Genomic DNA, 18562 nt, shown 5'->3' with positions numbered 1-18562 from the left:
AATAGTCACTTTGACATCAGTGTCATCCCTTCTAGACATGACCAGTGTCCCATAGGCTGTAAAAAGAGTGTCATGGGACCACTCTTTTACAGACTCCACCCCCAAAGAAACAACCCCTCAATATCTGATGGTTTACAATTTCTTTAATTTTTTGTTCATTAGGACCTTACGTCAACTGTCGACAAACAATCAACTGTCTTTTCTTTCTTTAACAGATTATCTCTGGGTAATAACATGTACCATGTAGCCTATTATAAAACATGGGAAATGGTAGGCTCTGTTAATGTCTTTTATGGTTCATCATCATCTTAGGTAGATATTTCACAATTCTATATCAGTGAAGATCGGTAAGGCTGGGTTTACACAGGTAGCCCAATTCTGATTATTTTCCCATTAATTGGTCTTTTGGCCAATCAGACCAGCCCTTTTGCTGATAATTGGGTAAAACATCAGAATTGGGCTGCCTGTGTAAACTCAGCCTTACAAATCTTCACTAATATAGAATAGTGAAATATCTACCTAAGACATGGATAATCACATAAAATACACAACTAATATATATTTTACAATATATATCTTGTCAAAAATGTTTTGTAATTACCCATTCTATCCCAACTCCACCTGAACTGAGATTATTATGGACATTTGGTCCTATGTATTAAACAAATGTGAAAGAGCAAATAAAACTAAGATTTATTTGAACACTCGAGGTAAATGGCTATAAAAAGATGCAGGATAAAATAAAACATCTTTTTGTTCAGTCTTTAAAAAAAGCTAACCCATGCTAAAACAATAGATACAATCCATTGATAAAAATTAGTAGTATTTGCACTTCAAACCATCTTTGGCAAAAATCATCACATTCCCTTGTCTTGGACTCCAAAGAGAGATGGTAATGGAGAAATGCTTTAATGATGCTTTTTTGTTTTGTCTCTGTAGTAATGCACTTGGTATGGTTGTAATTCTACTGTTGCCACCTGACTCCTTGCTCTCATTGGACATGTCCCTCATCTCAGTCTAGATCTCCATTGTGTCCCTCAGAGTCTAGATCTTCTCATTGGACATGTCCCTCAGTCTAGATCTCCAGTCCCTAGATCTTCTCTCATTGGACATGTCCCTCATCGCTCCAGTCTAGATCTTCTCTCATTGGACATGTCCCTCATCGCTCCAGTCTAGATCTTCTCTCATTGGACATGTCCCTCATCGCTGCAGCCTAAATCTTCTTTACATAATTCCCAGGAAACATGCCTTCCCTCCCGCGAAGACGACCGTACCACCAGCCTGATGGATCTGGAGGGAGGATGGGTGAAAAACAGGTCAATCTAGCCATTATAGACTATATTGCCCTTTTCTATCCTCAGAGGGAATTACAGGTGAAGCACAGGAAGACTGCATCACAGTTGAACATGTGGTTATAGAATGCCTTTAATAATGCTAATAGCAGTTTTATACTACTGTAATTAATATACTCAGTTTATATAACTATAACTTCAGAGATGATCTACTGTAAGAGTTTAGTACCTTCAGTGAGGATTTCAATGACATCCTCCGCGTTGAAGCTCAGCTCATCAGTGTCCTGGGCGTCGTAAGCATACAGCGCTCTGCATTCTGGGGAGCGAGGCTTGGGCTTGGGGGCAGGCTTGGGGCGGCCCGCTCCTGGGGAAGGCTTGACCTCCTTCGAGCGTCTACGATGAACACTGAGCGAAATTGGGAGGAGAGACAGAGATTTATAAAAAGTGCCTTTCTTGGTTTACAGTATATAATACCATTTGAGGTTTTTTTTCGAAACACCAGCAACAACAGGAAGAATATCAATTTTAACAACCTAACAAGTATTCAAACAGGACCTGAGAACTCACCCAGCCACTCCCTGGTCAGGCACGTTCATGAAAGCGGTGTCTGCCTGGCTCTGGTTGTTGGAGCGGTTGTTGGTCTGCCGGGACCTCTGTTGTCGGGGTAGTGTAGGCTGCTCCATACTGGACTGCCGGCGGAGCAGAGAGACCCTGGACGCCCTGGACGAGGGTGGCCCACCCCGCTGACCACCACCCCCACCTCGGCCTCTGCCCCTGGGGGCACCTGAGACAGATGAGACAGATGTTGAGTCAGGTCAAAAGTGAAATGAGTGCCATCATTGGAGAGGCTCAGATATCTAGTTCTCTCACCTTGTGACTGCTGTCCTGAGCCTGGAGTCTGGTTTCCCATGTAGCGACTTTTCCTGTTGTCCCTGCGGGTCGGTCCTGGGGAACACATGACAAAAAGGTGTGATGTGTCTGAAATGCTATGGGACGGTTGCAGACTCAGATAAAGCCTACTAATAGAAGTCTCCATTCAAAGTGCTTGGACTCACTGGAGTTCTTTGGGAGCCCGGGTCCGATGGTGACTATGAGGACCTTGCTGCTGGGCTTCACAACCGCCTCTTCTCCTTGGCCCGGCTGGAACTGGATCTGCCTGGAGCCAGCAGCTGAGAACGGCCCCCAACCTCCCTTCTTCACCTTAAACTCCAGTCTAAACGAGGAACGGAGAGGGGAGAGAGAAGCGCAATGGGTTAAGATATGGCTTAAAAGACTCAAACTGGATAACTTTTGCGTTATGTATCTTTGAGATTATTCATGATCGTTGACGTAAAGCATGACACTGGTATGTTTTAAGGGAAATCATCAGTTGCAACATCCCTTTTTGGACTTATAAATTAATGATTTAATTGATTCTCTAAGAATATAATAATTTAGCTTGGGCGTCTCCCGCCAAAATGTTTAAAGGCCCTCCTCTTGGCCACAGGTCTTGCTGTTTTAAAGCAAATTTCGTGCCATTCTACACATTTCAATATGTGGGGAGATTTTTTTTGTTTTAATAGCAAATTTCGTACAATTCTCCACATTTTTCCAGGGCTTATGCCATGTTCTTATGCTATCTGGGTGACTCAAACATTATAACAAAACCACAGCGAGACCCATGACATGACATCTTTGGAATTTTAGATTCTCCCTGACTGTCTAGTTTTCATTTTGGTGGTTGTACATGATCTTATAAAGATATAGCTCCATCATCTTTTATACATACTTTATATATGTGGTTTTAGTCATTTAAGTCGCTGATAAATCAATACACTGGAGTCAGAACCCAAAATATAGGCTTACTTTACTCCAATGTTTGTATACAAAGTAAATGTAAAACTGTATAGCCTCAAAACATGGTTAAAGCTCTTTATGATATCATGGATGATCAGTCCTTGCATCCATATCGGTCTATGAGAGAGTGCTTTTATTTCCCCAGCCCTCAGCTTTTTATAGAAAACCACTGTTATGGTTTCAACTGTTTAACAGTAAGACCCCACTGACTGGTCTAAGGCTAAGCTCAGAGTAAAGACTGACTGACAGGTTGTTGAACTTGAGCGGTAGCTTCCTCTGGGTCTTCTCATCATAACGTTTGTAGAGCAGACTGAGGAACTCCGTCTTGAAGATGCACTGCAGGACACTGTCGTAATGCTCCTCGTGGATGATGAAGAAGTCATCCTGCAGGGTACTGAGGGAGGAAAGGAGACATCTTTTCAATGAAAAGCCCATTTCTACTACTGTGCATCATGACCATCAACTGGTATAACACTTCCAGAGTATCTAAACCGGCACCTGAGAGAGACTGACTGAATCTTCTCCACTTCTATCTGTCTCTTCAGAACCTCGTGGATCTGTCCCTTATCTGGTCCCTGTTTCACCTTCTCACGACCAATCAGATACAGGAACTTAGGGGTCAGGATGAGGTCACGCTTCACAGTCTGCAAGATGGAGAGGGGGATATTATATAACTTGTTGCTATTATAGGCTTACTGACCAGGAACCACAATATATAGACTGACTGACAGGTTGTTGTTCATTGAGCAGACAAGCATTGGCAGTATCCACCAAACCATCGAGGGAGTAGAAACACTGTCTTGTCTATCTAACATGAATAACAATAGCATTATGCGTTCTGTGACAATGTTAATGTTGGTTTGTTACTGTGGTCATACTTGACACTTACCCTAAACCTGCGGTCATATTTGGCAACCACATCTGCAAAATCGATCTTCTCCCGGCGGCCCACGAACTGCCGGATCTCTGGGTGGTTGTCAGTGCCGATGTAGTCGCCCACAAAGTTCCTGTTGAGGCTGTTCCTCCTCCTCTCCTTCTTATTCAGTAGGATGTCTGAGGCTACAGCACACGACACAGTGTGATACAGTACTGAACTGACAGGACACGACACAGTGTGATACAGTACTGAACTGACAGGACACGACACAGTGTGACACAGTAGTGAACTGACAGGACACGACACAGTGTGACACAGTCGTGAACTGACAGGACACGACACAGTGTGACACAGTCGTGAACTGACAGGACACGACACAGTGTGACACAGTAGTGAACTGACAGGACACGACACAGTGTGACACAGTAGTGAACTGACAGGACACTACAGTGTGACACAGTAGTGAACTGACAGGACACTACAGTGTGACACAGTAGTGAACTGACAGGACACTACAGTGTGACACAGTAGTGAACTGACAGGACACTACAGTGTGACACAGTAGTGAACTGACAGGACACTACAGTGTGACACAGTACTGAACTGACAGGACACTACAGTGTGACACAGTACTGAACTGACAGGACACTACAGTGTGACACAGTACTGAACTGACAGGACACAGTACTGAACTGACAGGACACAGTACTGAACTGACAGGACACTACACAGTGTGATACAGTGTGAACTACAGTACTGAACTGACAGGACACAGTACTGAACTGACAGGACACGACACAGTGTGACACAGTACTGAACTGACAGGACACAGTACTGAACTGACAGGACACGACACAGTGTGATACAGTACTGAACTGACAGGACACTACACAGTGTGATACAGTACTGAACTGACAGGACACAGTACTGAACTGACAGGACACGACACAGTGTGACACAGTACTGAACTGACAGGACACAGTACTGAACTGACAGGACACGACACAGTGTGATACAGTACTGAACTGACAGGACACTACACAGTGTGATACAGTACTGAACACTGTACTGAACTGACAGGACACAGTACTGAACTGACAGGACACGACACAGTGTGACACAGTACTGAACTGACAGGACACAGTACTGAACTGACAGGACACGACACAGTGTGATACAGTACTGAACTGACAGGACACGACACAGTGTGATACAGTAGTGAACTGACAGGACACTACAGTACTGAACTGACAGGACACAGTACTGAACTGACAGGACACGACACAGTGTGACACAGTACTGAACTGACAGGACACAGTACTGAACTGACAGGACACTACACAGTGTGATACAGTACTGAACTGACAGGACACTACACAGTGTGATACAGTACTGAACTGACAGGACACTACAGTACTGAACTGACAGGACACGACACAGTGTGATACAGTAGTGAACTGAACTGACAGACACTGTGACAGTACTGAACTGACAGGACACAGTACTGAACTGACAGGACACTACACAGTGTGATACAGTACTGAACTGACAGGACACTACAGTACTGAACTGACAGGACACGACACAGTGTGATACAGTACTGAACTGACAGGACACAGTACTGAACTGACAGGACACTACAGTGTGACACAGTACTGAACCGACAGGACACTACAGTGTGACACAGTACTGAACCGACAGGACACTACAGTGTGACACAGTACTGAACCGACAGGACACTACAGTGTGACACAGTACTGAACTGACAGGACACAGTGTGACACAGGGCTTAACATATACAGTAGATATAGTGCACTATTATGCAGTACTGACCTGACAGGATACAGGGCTTAACATATACAGTAGATATAGTGCACTATTATGCAGTACTGAACTGACAGGACACAGTGTGATACAGGGCTGACAGGAGATATACAGTGTGATACAGTACTGACCTGACAGGACACTACAGTACTACAGGGCTTAACATATAGAGTACTGAACTACTGACAGGACACAGTGTGATACAGGGCTTAACATATAGAGTAGATATAGTGCACTATTATGCAGTACTGACCTGACAGGACACAGTGTGATACAGGGCTTAACATATAGAGTAGATATAGTGCACTATTATGCAGTACTGAACTGACAGGATACAGGGCTTAACATATAGAGTAGATATAGTGCACTATTATGCAGTACTGAACTGACAGGACACAGTGTGATACAGGGCTTAACATATAGAGTAGATATAGTGCACTATTATGCAGTACTGAACTGACAGGACACAGTGTGATACAGGGCTTAACATATAGAGTAGATATAGTGCACTATTATGCAGTACTGAACTGACAGGATACAGGGCTTAACATATAGTAGATATAGTGCACTATTATGCAGTACTGAACTGACAGGATACAGGGCTTAACATATACAGTAGATATAGTGCACTATTATGCAGTACTGACCTGACAGGACACAGTGTGATACAGGGCTTAACATATAGAGTAGATATAGTGCACTATTATGCAGTACTGAACTGACAGGACAGTGTGATACAGGGCTTAACATATAGAGTAGATATAGTGCACTATTATGCAGTACTGAACTGACAGGATACAGGGCTTAACATATACAGTAGATATAGTGCACTATTATGCAGTACTGAACTGACAGGATACAGGGCTTAACATATACAGTAGATATAGTGCACTATTATGCAGTACTGACCTGACAGGATACAGGGCTTAACATATACAGTAGATATAGTGCACTATTATGCAGTACTGACCTGACAGGATACAGGGCTTAACATATACAGTAGATATAGTGCACTATTATGCAGTACTGACCTGACAGGATACAGGGCTTAACATATACAGTAGATATAGTGCACTATTATGCAGTACTGACCGTACATGACAAAAAGCTGATTCCCACAGAGAGAAACCATACCTTACCTTCCTCTCTCATCTTGACGTACTTGCGGACCGCGATGTGTTTGCGCCAGGCCTTCTGGATGGCCCGAGCATATCCGTTATATTTCCTTTCCCTCATCTCCTCCAGCAAGAACAACTACAGAAACATATTTCACAATACTTCTAGAAATGATCATCTTTATAGTAAGAAGAACCAGACTGTTATGTGTCAGTATAGAGGTTTTCTAGGTAACGAGAGAAAGACGTACTGATTCTGGGGCCTTGATGAAGATCTTAGTCTTTCCCAGCTGGTACTGGTCCTGGTCCATGTTGACAGAGTGGAGGAGGTGCAGAACCCCCTTCCTCTCCTCCCCTGTCCACCGAGGCCATGTCTCCCTGGTCAGGATGGCGTACCTGTAGGACCACACAAAGCCATTTTAATGGACTGGCAGAATGTCCTCAAGTCATACATACATTTTTTAAATAAATGGAACCAAAGTATTGGGTGGAATTCCTTCAGATCAAAGCCAAACGCTGATTAAAACAACATGAACAAATACATTTGTACTGACGTTTGAAATCTGTGAAGCCAGCATGGAAATCCATCTCTTGGACCCCTGACCCCTATGACCTTAGGGCTCACCTCTGCAGGAACTTGGCGAAGGCTCGGCGGAATGCGTACCCGGCGCGACGCACACGAATGTTCTCCCGCAGGCCCAGGTACTCCACCTGGTGTTTGGCCCGAGTGTCCTCCCAGTCCCGAGGCTTCTTGGTCTCGTTGGGCTTGATACAGCGGATGTAGTGGGGGTGCACTTCATCAGGGTCTGGACCAGGTTGTTGGCTTGTTTCTGAAGGACATGGAGGTTCAATCACAGCTTGGTAGCACAGACCAGGCGCTCAGAGTAGTAAACAGACTGATGGAAGAAAATATATCCCATTCAGTACAATAACACATTCAGTGACCCGTGGCCGGGATGTTATGGAAGACAGGGGGTGGGGGAGTCACTCATCTGAGATTGGACTGGCATGTCTGTTTCCATAGCAACAATAACACATTCAGTGACCCGTGGCCGGGATGTTATGGAAGACAGGGGGTGGGGGAGTCACTCATCTGAGATTGGACTGGCATGTCTGTTTCCATAGCAACAATAACACATTCAGTGACCCGTGGCCGGGATGTTATGGAAGACAGGGGGTGGGGGGAGTCACTCATCTGAGATTGGACTGGCATGTATGTTTCCATAGCAACAATAACACATTCAGTGACCCGTGGCCGGGATGTTATGGAAGACAGGGGGTGGGGGAGTCACTCATCTGAGATTGGACTTCCATAGGCATGTATGTTTCCATAGCAACAATAACACATTCAGTGATCCGTGGCCGGGATGTTATGGAAGACAGGGGGGTGGGGGAGTCACTCATCTGAGATTGGACTGGCATGTCTGTTTCCATAGCAACAATAATACTTAGTGGACAGATCTACATAAACATAACTGGTATGGTAGTATCTGTGGGGAAGGAATGGGATGGGTGGGATAATGAGCAGCAGTGCTTACAGTGTGTGGGTCTTTCCTCACTGGTTATTTGGACAAATCACGATTTTGCAGGTGTTAACATCTTTCGAATTTTGGGAGGGGACATTTGGCCCGTAGACAGAGGGTTCCGCTCCTCGTACCTGTTCTGCTGCTCGCTCTACCATCTCTTCTCTTCACACGTATGGACCCAGAACTTAATCAAGCACCTGACCAATTACGTGAGACTTTGATCTGGGTCTATAGAGATTATAGTAGCACACAACCGTGTCAGATCCTTACCTTGTTCTGGGTCTACAGAGATTATAGTAGCACACAACCGTGTCAGATCCTTACCTTGTTCTGGGTCTACAGAGATTATAGTAGCACACAACCGTGTCAGATCCTTACCTTGTTCTGGGTCTACAGAGATTATAGTAGCACACAACCGTGTCAGATCCTTACCTTGTTCTGGGTCTACAGAGATTATAGTAGCACACAACCGTGTCAGATCCTTACCTTGTTCTGGGTCTACAGAGATTATAGTAGCACACAACCGTGTCAGATCCTTACCTTGTTCTGGGTCTATAGAGATTATAGTAGCACACAACCGTGTCAGATCCTTACCTTGTTCTGGGTCTATCTTGATCTACTTGGCGGTGGTAGGACGGCCCTTTTTCTCTGCCTCTAGGTTTTCTGGGAAAAGGGTTTTTATGAAGGCACTGCCCAAACACAGACAGACAGAGAGAGAGAGGCTGGTCAGTGGCAGACTATGTAATTATCATATAGTATACCTATTATAACACGTCTCACTACACTTACAATTCACTGCTCTGCATCAGCTCAATGATGTCGTTGAAGAGCACATCTCTGTTCCTCTCACAGAAGCCACTGACATCATAGGACACCTGAGAGAGAGAGAGAGAGAGAGAAAGAGAAGCTATCAGTTTTTTCATTTCAGCATTTTCCCTCTAACACATTCTGATATTTGGGATATGTGGGCTCCATGTTCTCCAAACCCCCACCAGGGGGCAATGTACCAAATTAAATCAAAGAGCTGTAATCTGTGGAATGTTGGATCAGGTTGCAATGAGGATGCATTGTAAAAGGCCCATAGTGTTGTACTGTATGGTGTCCGTGCCTTGCCAGCGTAGTGGTGCACTATGAAGCCTTTATTCCAGCTGTTGAAGTGCTCATGGGAGCTGATTCCCGCTTGTAGCTTCTGGATCAGGGTCTGGTCTGCGCCCTCCCCCTTAGCATGCATGGTGGCACACACATCGTCCAAGATACTCATGATGCCTGGGGGGTTCTGGGTAATAAGAACAGGGTATATCAAGAACTGTACCACACACGCACAACATCTACTGGTACTGTAACGAGTTCACCTGAATTACAGGCAAAATGTCTGGTCAACTTCAGCAATGTCCAAATATGATCACTCACCAGTTTGGACTCAATGAGGTCACACACGATTTTGTTGTTAAAGTACTCGATCGGCGTCCACTTGATCCCTTCCTGCACATACTCCTCCTACAAGAAACAACGTCAGTATCTGGGAAAACAGGCCAAAGTAATGTAGACGTATCACAAGACGAAAGAGTGAAACAAGTAATGTAGAGTTATAACTTACCTGCTCAGCCTTTAACGTGAGCTCAATGAAAATCTGCTGCAGCTTCTCATTCACAAAGTTGATGCAGAACTGCTCAAAGCCGTTTTTCTATTAGTGTTAAATAGAGATGTGAAAGAAAATGTTATGTTTGTGCTTTTCTAATAACCAATTCGACTGGGTTGATGCAAGTTACTGATGGATCATGCCTGGGAGGAATCCTCACTATCAGTATAAGCAATGTGGTAGTACGCCCACAACCAAGTTACTGATGGATCATGCCTGGGAGGGATCCTCACTATCAGTATAAGCAATGTGGCAGTACGCCCACAACCAAGTTACTGATGGATCATGCCTGGGAGGGATCCTCACTATCAGTATAAGCAATGTGGCAGTACGCCCACAACCAAGTTACTGATGGATCATGCCTGGGAGGAATCCTCACTATCAGTATAAGCAATGTGGCATGCCTGGGAGTCCTCACTATCAGTATAAGCAATGCCCCCACAACCAAGTTACTGATGGATCATGCCTGGGAGGAATCCTCACTATCAGTATAAGCAATGTGGCAGTACGCCCACAACCAAGTTACTGATGGATCATGCCTGGGAGGAATCCTCACTATCAGTATAAGCAATGTGGCAGTACGCCCACAACCAAGTTACTGATGGATCATGCCTGGGAGGAATCCTCACTATCAGTATAAGCAATGTGGCAGTACGCCCACAACCAAGTTACTGATGGATCATGCCTGGGAGGAATCCTCACTATCAGTATAAGCAATGTGGCAGTACGCCCACAACCAAGTTACTGATGGATCATGCCTGGGAGGAATCCTCACTATCAGTATAAGCAATGTGGCAGTACGCCCACAACCAAGTTACTGATGGATCATGCCTGGGAGGAATCCTCACTATCAGTATAAGCAATGTGGCAGTACGCCCACAACCAAGTTACTGATGGATCATGCCTGGGAGGAATCCTCACTATCAGTATAAGCAATGTGGCAGTACGCCCACAACCAAGTTACTGATGGATCATGCCTGGGAGGAATCCTCACTATCAGTATAAGCAATGTGGCAGTACGCCCACAACCAAGTTACTGATGGATCATGCCTGGGAGGAATCCTCACTATCAGTATAAGCAATGTGGCAGTACGCCCACAACCAAGTTACTGATGGATCATGCCTGGGAGGAATCCTCACTATCAGTATAAGCAATGTGGCAGTACGCCCACAACCAAGTTACTGATGGATCATGCCTGGGAGGAATCCTCACTATCAGTATAAGCAATGTGGTAGTACGCCCACAACCAAGTTACTGATGGATCATGCCTGGGAGGAATCCTCACTATCAGTATAAGCAATGTGGTAGTACGCCCACAACCAAGTTACTGATGGATCATGCCTGGGAGGAATCCTCACTATCAGTATAAGCAATGTGGCAGTACGCCCACAACCAAGTTACTGATGGATCATGCCTGGGAGGAACCTCACTATCAGTATAAGCAATGATGGATGGATCATGCCTGGGAGGAATCCTCACTATCAGTATAAGCAATGTGGCATAACAACCAAGTTACTGATGGATCATGCCTGGGAGGAATCCTCACTATCAGTATAAGCAATGTGGCAGTACGCCCACAACCAAGTTACTGATGGATCATGCCTGGGAGGAATCCTCACTATCAGTATAAGCAATGTGGCAGTACGCCCACAACCAAGTTACTGATGGATCATGCCTGGGAGGAATCCTCACTATCAGTATAAGCAATGTGGCAGTACGCCCACAACCAAGTTACTGATGGATCATGCCTGGGAGGAATCCTCACTATCAGTATAAGCAATGTGGCAGTACGCCCACAACCAAGTTACTGATGGATCATGCCTGGGAGGAATCCTCACTATCAGTATAAGCAATGTGGCAGTACGCCCACAACCAAGTTACTGATGGATCATGCCTGGGAGGAATCCTCACTATCAGTATAAGCAATGTGGCAGTACGCCCACAACCAAGTTACTGATGGATCATGCCTGGGAGGAATCCTCACTATCAGTATAAGCAATGTGGCAGTACGCCCACAACCAAGTTACTGATGGATCATGCCTGGGAGGAATCCTCACTATCAGTATAAGCAATGTGGCAGTACGCCCACAACCAAGTTACTGATGGATCATGCCTGGGAGGAATCCTCACTATCAGTATAAGCAATGTGGCAGTACGCCCACAACCAAGTTACTGATGGATCATGCCTGGGAGGAATCCTCACTATCAGTATAAGCAATGTGGCAGTACGCCCACAACCAAGTTACTGATGGATCATGCCTGGGAGGAATCCTCACTATCAGTATAAGCAATGTGGCAGTACGCCCACAACCAAGTTACTGATGGATCATGCCTGGGAGGAATCCTCACTATCAGTATAAGCAATGTGGCAGTACGCCCACAACCAAGTTACTGATGGATCATGCCTGGGAGGGATCCTCACTATCAGTATAAGCAATGTGGTAGTACTGATGGATCCCTGGGAGGAATCAACCAATTGTTTTGAGAAAGGAATATCTCAGTTTCAAGGTGTCAGCTTGGAGAGAAGAAGCCTTGTGAGGTATTGGTCAGTCACAAGCATGAACCAAAAGATAATGATGAATGAATAATGAATAAGCTAAATGATGGAAATATAACTCGTCTGTGTAACCAGTATTTAACAGACCCAACGGACTGCCCCGGCAGAGATCATACTTGTCTGTGTAAGCAGTATTTAACAGACCCAACGGACTGCCCCGGCAGAGATCATACTTGTCTGTGTAAGCAGTATTTAACAGACCCAACGGACTGCCCCGGCAGAGATCATACTTGTCTGTGTAAGCAGTATTTAACAGACCCAACGGACTGCCCAATGGCAGAGATCATACTTGTCTGTGTAAGCAGTATTTAACAGACCCAACGGACTGCCCCTGGGATCAGAGATCATACTTGTCTGTGTAAGCAGTAGACCCAACGGACTGCCCCCACAGAGATCATACTTGTCTGTGGGAGGAATCCTCACTATCAGTATTTAACAGACCCAACGGACTGATCCCTGGGGAGGGATCCTCACTATCAGTATAAGCAATGTGGCAGTACGGGATGGATCATGCCTGGGAGGATCCAGTATAAGCAATGTGGCAGTACGCCCACAACCAAGTTACTGATGGATCATGCCTGGGAGGGATCCGGCAGAGATCATACTTGGTGCATGTGTTTGTTGGAACCTCTCCAGCTTGATGATAATAAAGAATCATTCATTTAAGGTTGACTTCATGGGGTCCCTGGTGGTCATTATCCACAACAGAGAGCATACGTAGCATTAACGATTTTGTATGAATAAAAAGCCGTTACAATTCAACGTAACTGGAGGTGGCAATTAGGTGTGCAGGACACCATGTGATTAGGTGTGCAGGTCATATGTGATTAGGTGTGCAGGACACCGTGTGATTAGGCGTGCAGGACACCATGTGATTAGGCGTGCAGGACACCGTGTGATTAGGCGTGCAGGACACCGTGTGATTAGGCGTGCAGGACACCATGTGATTAACGTGCAGGACACCAACGTGATTAGGCGTGCAGGACGCGTGTGATTAGGCGTGCAGGACGCGTGTGATTAGGCGTGCAGGACACCATGTGATTAGGTGTGCAGGACACATGTGATTAGGTGTGCAGGACACCATGTGATTAGGTGTACAGGACACGTGTGATTAGGTGTACAGGACACGTGTGATTAGGTGTGCAGGACACGTGTGATTAGGTGTGCAGGACACCATGTGATTAGGTGTGCAGGACACATGTGATTAGGTGTGCAGGACACCATGTGATTAGGTGTGCAGGACACCATGTGATTAGGTGTGCAGGACACCATGTGATTAGGTGTGCAGGACACCATGTGATTAGGCGTGCAGGACACCATGTGATTAGGCGTGCAGGACACCATGTGATTAGGTGTGCAGGACACCGTGTGATTAGGTGTGCAGGACACCATGTGATTAGGTGTGCAGGACACCATGTGATTAGGTGTGCAGGACACCATGTGATTAGGTGTGCAGGACACCATGTGATTAGGTGTGCAGGACACCATGTGATTAGGTGTGCAGGACACCATGTGATTAGGCGTGCAGGACACGTGTGATTAGGCGTGCAGGACACCATGTGATTAGGCGTGCAGGACACCGTGTGATTAGGCGTGCAGGACACCGTGTGATTAGGCGTGCAGGACACCGTGTGATTAGGCGTGCAGGACACCGTGTGATTAGGCGTGCAGGACACCATGTGATTAGGTGTGCAGGACACCATGTGTGATTGATTAGGTGTGCAGGACACCATGTGATTAGGTGTGCAGGACACCATGTGATTAGGTGTGCAGGACACCATGTGATTAGGTGTGCAGGACACATGTGATTAGGTGTGCAGGACACCATGTGATTAGGTGTGCAGGACACCATGTGATTAGGTGTGCAGGACACCATGTGATTAGGTGTGCAGGACACGTGTGATTAGGTGTACAGGACACGTGTGATTAGGTGTGCAGGACACGTGTGATTAGGTGTGCAGGACACCATGTGATTAGGTGTACAGGACACCATGTGATTAGGCGTGCAGGACACCATGTGATTAGGTGTGCAGGACACTGTGTGATTAGGTGTGCAGGACACCATGTGATTAGGTGTGCAGGACACCATGTGATTAGGTGTGCAGGTCACATGTGATCTTCAACTAAATGATGTGGTCTAACAGCCTATAGGTGGAATACAGTGTTAAAAGAAATGAAGCCTAGTCCAACAGCAGAAGTGGAACTCCTGTATGAGGAAGCACAGAAATATCCACCTGGAAGATTTCAAAGCCATAGATGTCCAGCACCCCGATGTTGAATTCCTCGTGGTCTTTCTGTATGGCTTTGTTGATAGACTGGGGGAGTGGAGAGAAGAAAGACATCTATGAAGAAGTTGAATTGCTAGTCTATATTTTCATGACACAGTACTACAATAAAATAATGTGTGGTGGTCGTAGCAACAGTACTGCAGTAAACCTCTTGTGAGACAACAGGACAGAACATGTGTAAGCTGTGCTGCCTCCCTACTGCTCCCATCTCTAGACGTGTTCTGTCTTGTGTGGCTCCCAACACAGCAGTCAAAAGACAAACAACTGGACAAGAATTCAGACAGCAAGTCCAATACATGTTCCGATAAGAGAGATGACTCTGTAGTAATTGTGAACATGTTTGGCCATGCTTTGCTGTTAAATGTTCCCTCTACTAGTTAATTAGTCAGAATATAGGTGAGCAAATTGATGAGGATAAAAGAAACCTCACTGACAGGTTCCTTCTGAAATGAAAATGGACACTTACATCCACCAGAAAGTCAAACAGGCGTGAGTAGAGGGCTTTGGAGAGGGCGTCCCGTGTGAAGGAGGCCTGCTCTGTGTTCAGAGTGACAGCGATGCTCTCTGTCTTGCCTCCCCACTTGCTGTCCATGATCCGGCTGGTCAGCTTGTTTTTCAGACCCTCCTGGGAGATTCCCAACAGGTAGGCCGGGAACGCCAGGACTGCCGGAACATGGAGGAAGGGAAGTGATATAGGACAGCGAGAGAGATCACAAGTGCAAAGAGGGTATAGGATAGGGGTTGGTTTGGGATCGTGTGTGTATGTATGTAACTCACAGTCCTCACTCTCCACCACAGCGTAGTTTCCCTCCTCTCTGAAGGCGATGTTACCCAGATGCAGGATGCCTGCTACGATCTGCATCACCATGTCCTGATCATCTACAGACAGGCCCACCACTGACATGGCCTCCTAAAACACAGACACACAATGAAGACAAACTGCCTCTCTATACAAGTGAAAAAAAGAGAAAGAGAGAGAGAGACAGAGAGAGAGACAGAGAGACAGAGACAGACAGACAGAGAGACAGACAGACAGACAGACAGACAGACAGACAGACAGACAGAGAGACAGACAGACAGACAGACAGACAGACAGACAGACAGACAGACAGACAGACAGACAGACAGACAGACAGACAGACAGACAGACAGACAGACAGACAGACAGACAGACAGACAGACAGACAGACAGACAGACAGACAGACAGACAGACAGACAGACAGACAGACAGACAGACAGACAGACAGACAGACAGACAGAGAGACAGACAGAGAGACAGACAGAGAGACAGACAGAGAGACAGAGAGAGAGAGACAGAGAGAGAGAAACAGAGAGAGAGCTCACCATGGTGTCAGAGAATTCCTTCTTATCGTTGACATCCTCCACGGTGTAGGTGCCAGACTGATTCAGGTAGAGGTAGTAGTCAGGTGTGGTGACACCAAGGTTCTCCCTCATCTCTTTAGTGGCGCCCCCCAGGAGCTAAGGGTCAGAGGTCATTAGGTCAAAGGTTAATTAAGTGATGGAATTCTCTCCATAATTAGTTATTGTTATTCTGTCCCACCTGGTAGTAGATGTGGAAGTTCCTCTCTCCCTGGTTCTGTGACACCACCCTGGACTTCTCCAACAGGAAGTTGGAGATCTTCCCTCCGTCTGGCTCTCCTCCACGGCTGAACTGGATCTCAAAGTACTTCCCCTGTGGTAAAAACAGACAGTGATTAAGGTTCCTTGTCCAGATAAGGCCTAAACCAGGAGTGCAACAACAAAGCTCCACCTACAATCCTCCCTATTGCTTCACCTATCTGGTCCCATCAGCTCTGCCAATGGGAGTGAATGGCAGAAGGCCAAAACATTTTGGAATGAAATGCAACCCCTAATTCCTTATCCATTCTATCAGTATTCCCAGATTCCCGGTTCTACTCACAAAGCGACTAGAGTTATTGTTGCGCACAGTCTTGGCATTCCCAAAGGCCTCCAGGAGAGGGTTGGATTGGAGGATGATGTCTTTTACGTGCTGTGAAGAAGAAGAATAAAGGAGAACAGATGAACCCACTCATATGTGTCTGAGAAGAAGAAATGAGAGAATGGAAGGGAGCATTAGTCAAATGTATCCCCTATACCTGGACTTTGGGACCTCCGCCCGACACCTTGGAGATGTAACCCATTATGTATTTAGCTGCTACAGTCTTTCCTGCTCCACTCTCCCCACTGCAAACACAACAGAAAGCTTTGGGAAACACCCTAACTCATTGTGATGGTATCCCATTGACAGAATGCATGGGTTATGTGACAGTTCAGGTTACAAGAAGTATACAGTTTGATCTCTAGGAGTGAGATGATTGGTCAGACCTGATGATGACACACTGGTTCTCACAGTCGATCATCATGTTGCGGTACATGTTGTCAGCCAGGGCATAGATGTGAGGGGGGTTCTCATACTGGGCCTGGAAAAGGAAGAGAAAGCATTATTCCAGTGTCCACGGCAGGTAGCCTAGCAGTTAAGAGTATTGGGCCAATAATCAAAAGGTCGCTGGTTCGAATCTCCACGCCGACTAGCTGTCGATGTGCCCCATTTGTTCCTGTAAGTCACTTTGGATAAGAGCACCTGCTAAATTACTAATTCGAAGAGAATAAATATTTTCTACAAGCCCTAGGTGATCAAACATCAACATGTATTTTGTCCAGCTCGGTAAACAGCATTCGCAATAGATGACGCTTCTTACTTACATGACTTTAGATAAATAGTGATACAAAAAAACGGCATTTACATTACATTACATTACATTTAAGTCATTTAGCAGACGCTCTTATCCAGATTTACAAAAACTTCTGCAGTAGAATACATTGTCACATATTTGTAACAGAAGTGGTTAATGGAGTGTCTACTGGTCCCTCAGACCTGAGTGAAACCAAAGAAATGAAGGAGGTAACTGAGAAACAGGAAGCCTTGGGGTTATTCATTAACTCTGTGATTATGAGGTGAGGTAAACAATGGACAACTTAATGGCATTGAACAGATCATTTACATGATAGTGGGAATGTGGGAGGGCACACTTTGCATCACCTATTGATAAGCAGCATGTTATACACTACAGTTTCACCGTCTAGATCGAGAGACGCAAACAAATCCTGAAACTGGTAGGTAGGTAGGTGCAGCCAGCCAGCAGCAAGCCCAGCGGCTTTAGTAGTGTGTATATTACTCACAGCTCCCTGGTAGAGATCCACCTCTCTGTCAGTGAAGTAGGGCAGCTGTTTAAAGGGGTTGACAGAGATCAGCACCGACCCTATGTAGGTCTGAGGAAGACACGTTAAGAAGAACTTGAATATCCACCGCCAGGGACCACAACAACGTTGACGTGTGTAGCTGTGATCACAGTGTTACTCCCTAACGCTACATGGTGTACTGTAAATATGGTGGTTGAGACAAACATATTATCCTTCCATGTTGTTCTACACTTTTTAAAGTATGTTATTAAGGCTAATCTCATAACAGGCTGATGTGGGTGAAGTGATCACACAGGTGTGCAGGTCCATAGGGTGTGTGTGTGTGTGTGTGTGTGTGTGTGTGTGTGTGTGTGTGTGTGTGTGTGTGTGTGTGTGTGTGTGTGT

The 18562-nt window shown here is 45.7% G+C and overlaps 1 protein-coding gene across 1 annotated transcript in view; it reads right to left on the bottom strand.

Annotated features, from left to right (window-relative positions):
• Nucleotides 1–128: 128 nt before the first annotated feature.
• LOC124028259 (unconventional myosin-Ie-like) overlaps nucleotides 129–18562 on the bottom strand; it is a 22363-nt gene continuing 3929 nt past the window's right edge. The window contains exons 3-28 of the mRNA XM_046340368.1: nucleotides 18158–18247; nucleotides 17303–17397; nucleotides 17074–17161; nucleotides 16878–16967; nucleotides 16518–16649; nucleotides 16301–16435; nucleotides 15733–15865; nucleotides 15422–15618; nucleotides 14902–14982; nucleotides 10068–10154; nucleotides 9881–9967; nucleotides 9579–9746; nucleotides 9260–9345; nucleotides 9091–9159; nucleotides 7570–7767; nucleotides 7196–7340; nucleotides 6969–7083; nucleotides 4018–4187; nucleotides 3627–3772; nucleotides 3376–3522; nucleotides 2348–2505; nucleotides 2163–2237; nucleotides 1860–2076; nucleotides 1522–1697; nucleotides 1155–1290; nucleotides 129–1002 (exon numbers count right to left, since the gene is read on the bottom strand). Of these exons, the coding sequence (XP_046196324.1) occupies nucleotides 1214–1290; nucleotides 1522–1697; nucleotides 1860–2076; nucleotides 2163–2237; nucleotides 2348–2505; nucleotides 3376–3522; nucleotides 3627–3772; nucleotides 4018–4187; nucleotides 6969–7083; nucleotides 7196–7340; nucleotides 7570–7767; nucleotides 9091–9159; nucleotides 9260–9345; nucleotides 9579–9746; nucleotides 9881–9967; nucleotides 10068–10154; nucleotides 14902–14982; nucleotides 15422–15618; nucleotides 15733–15865; nucleotides 16301–16435; nucleotides 16518–16649; nucleotides 16878–16967; nucleotides 17074–17161; nucleotides 17303–17397; nucleotides 18158–18247 (3162 nt within the window). The 3' untranslated portion in view covers nucleotides 129–1002; nucleotides 1155–1213. The remainder of the gene's footprint in view (nucleotides 1003–1154; nucleotides 1291–1521; nucleotides 1698–1859; nucleotides 2077–2162; nucleotides 2238–2347; nucleotides 2506–3375; nucleotides 3523–3626; nucleotides 3773–4017; nucleotides 4188–6968; nucleotides 7084–7195; nucleotides 7341–7569; nucleotides 7768–9090; nucleotides 9160–9259; nucleotides 9346–9578; nucleotides 9747–9880; nucleotides 9968–10067; nucleotides 10155–14901; nucleotides 14983–15421; nucleotides 15619–15732; nucleotides 15866–16300; nucleotides 16436–16517; nucleotides 16650–16877; nucleotides 16968–17073; nucleotides 17162–17302; nucleotides 17398–18157; nucleotides 18248–18562) is intronic.

This window comes from Oncorhynchus gorbuscha, unplaced genomic scaffold (genome assembly GCF_021184085.1).
Source record: "Oncorhynchus gorbuscha isolate QuinsamMale2020 ecotype Even-year unplaced genomic scaffold, OgorEven_v1.0 Un_scaffold_3924, whole genome shotgun sequence".
NCBI classification, from domain to species: domain Eukaryota; kingdom Metazoa; phylum Chordata; class Actinopteri; order Salmoniformes; family Salmonidae; genus Oncorhynchus; species Oncorhynchus gorbuscha.
Note: the sequence above shows the minus strand (reverse complement) of the source record. Positions and strands in the feature narration are given on the sequence as shown.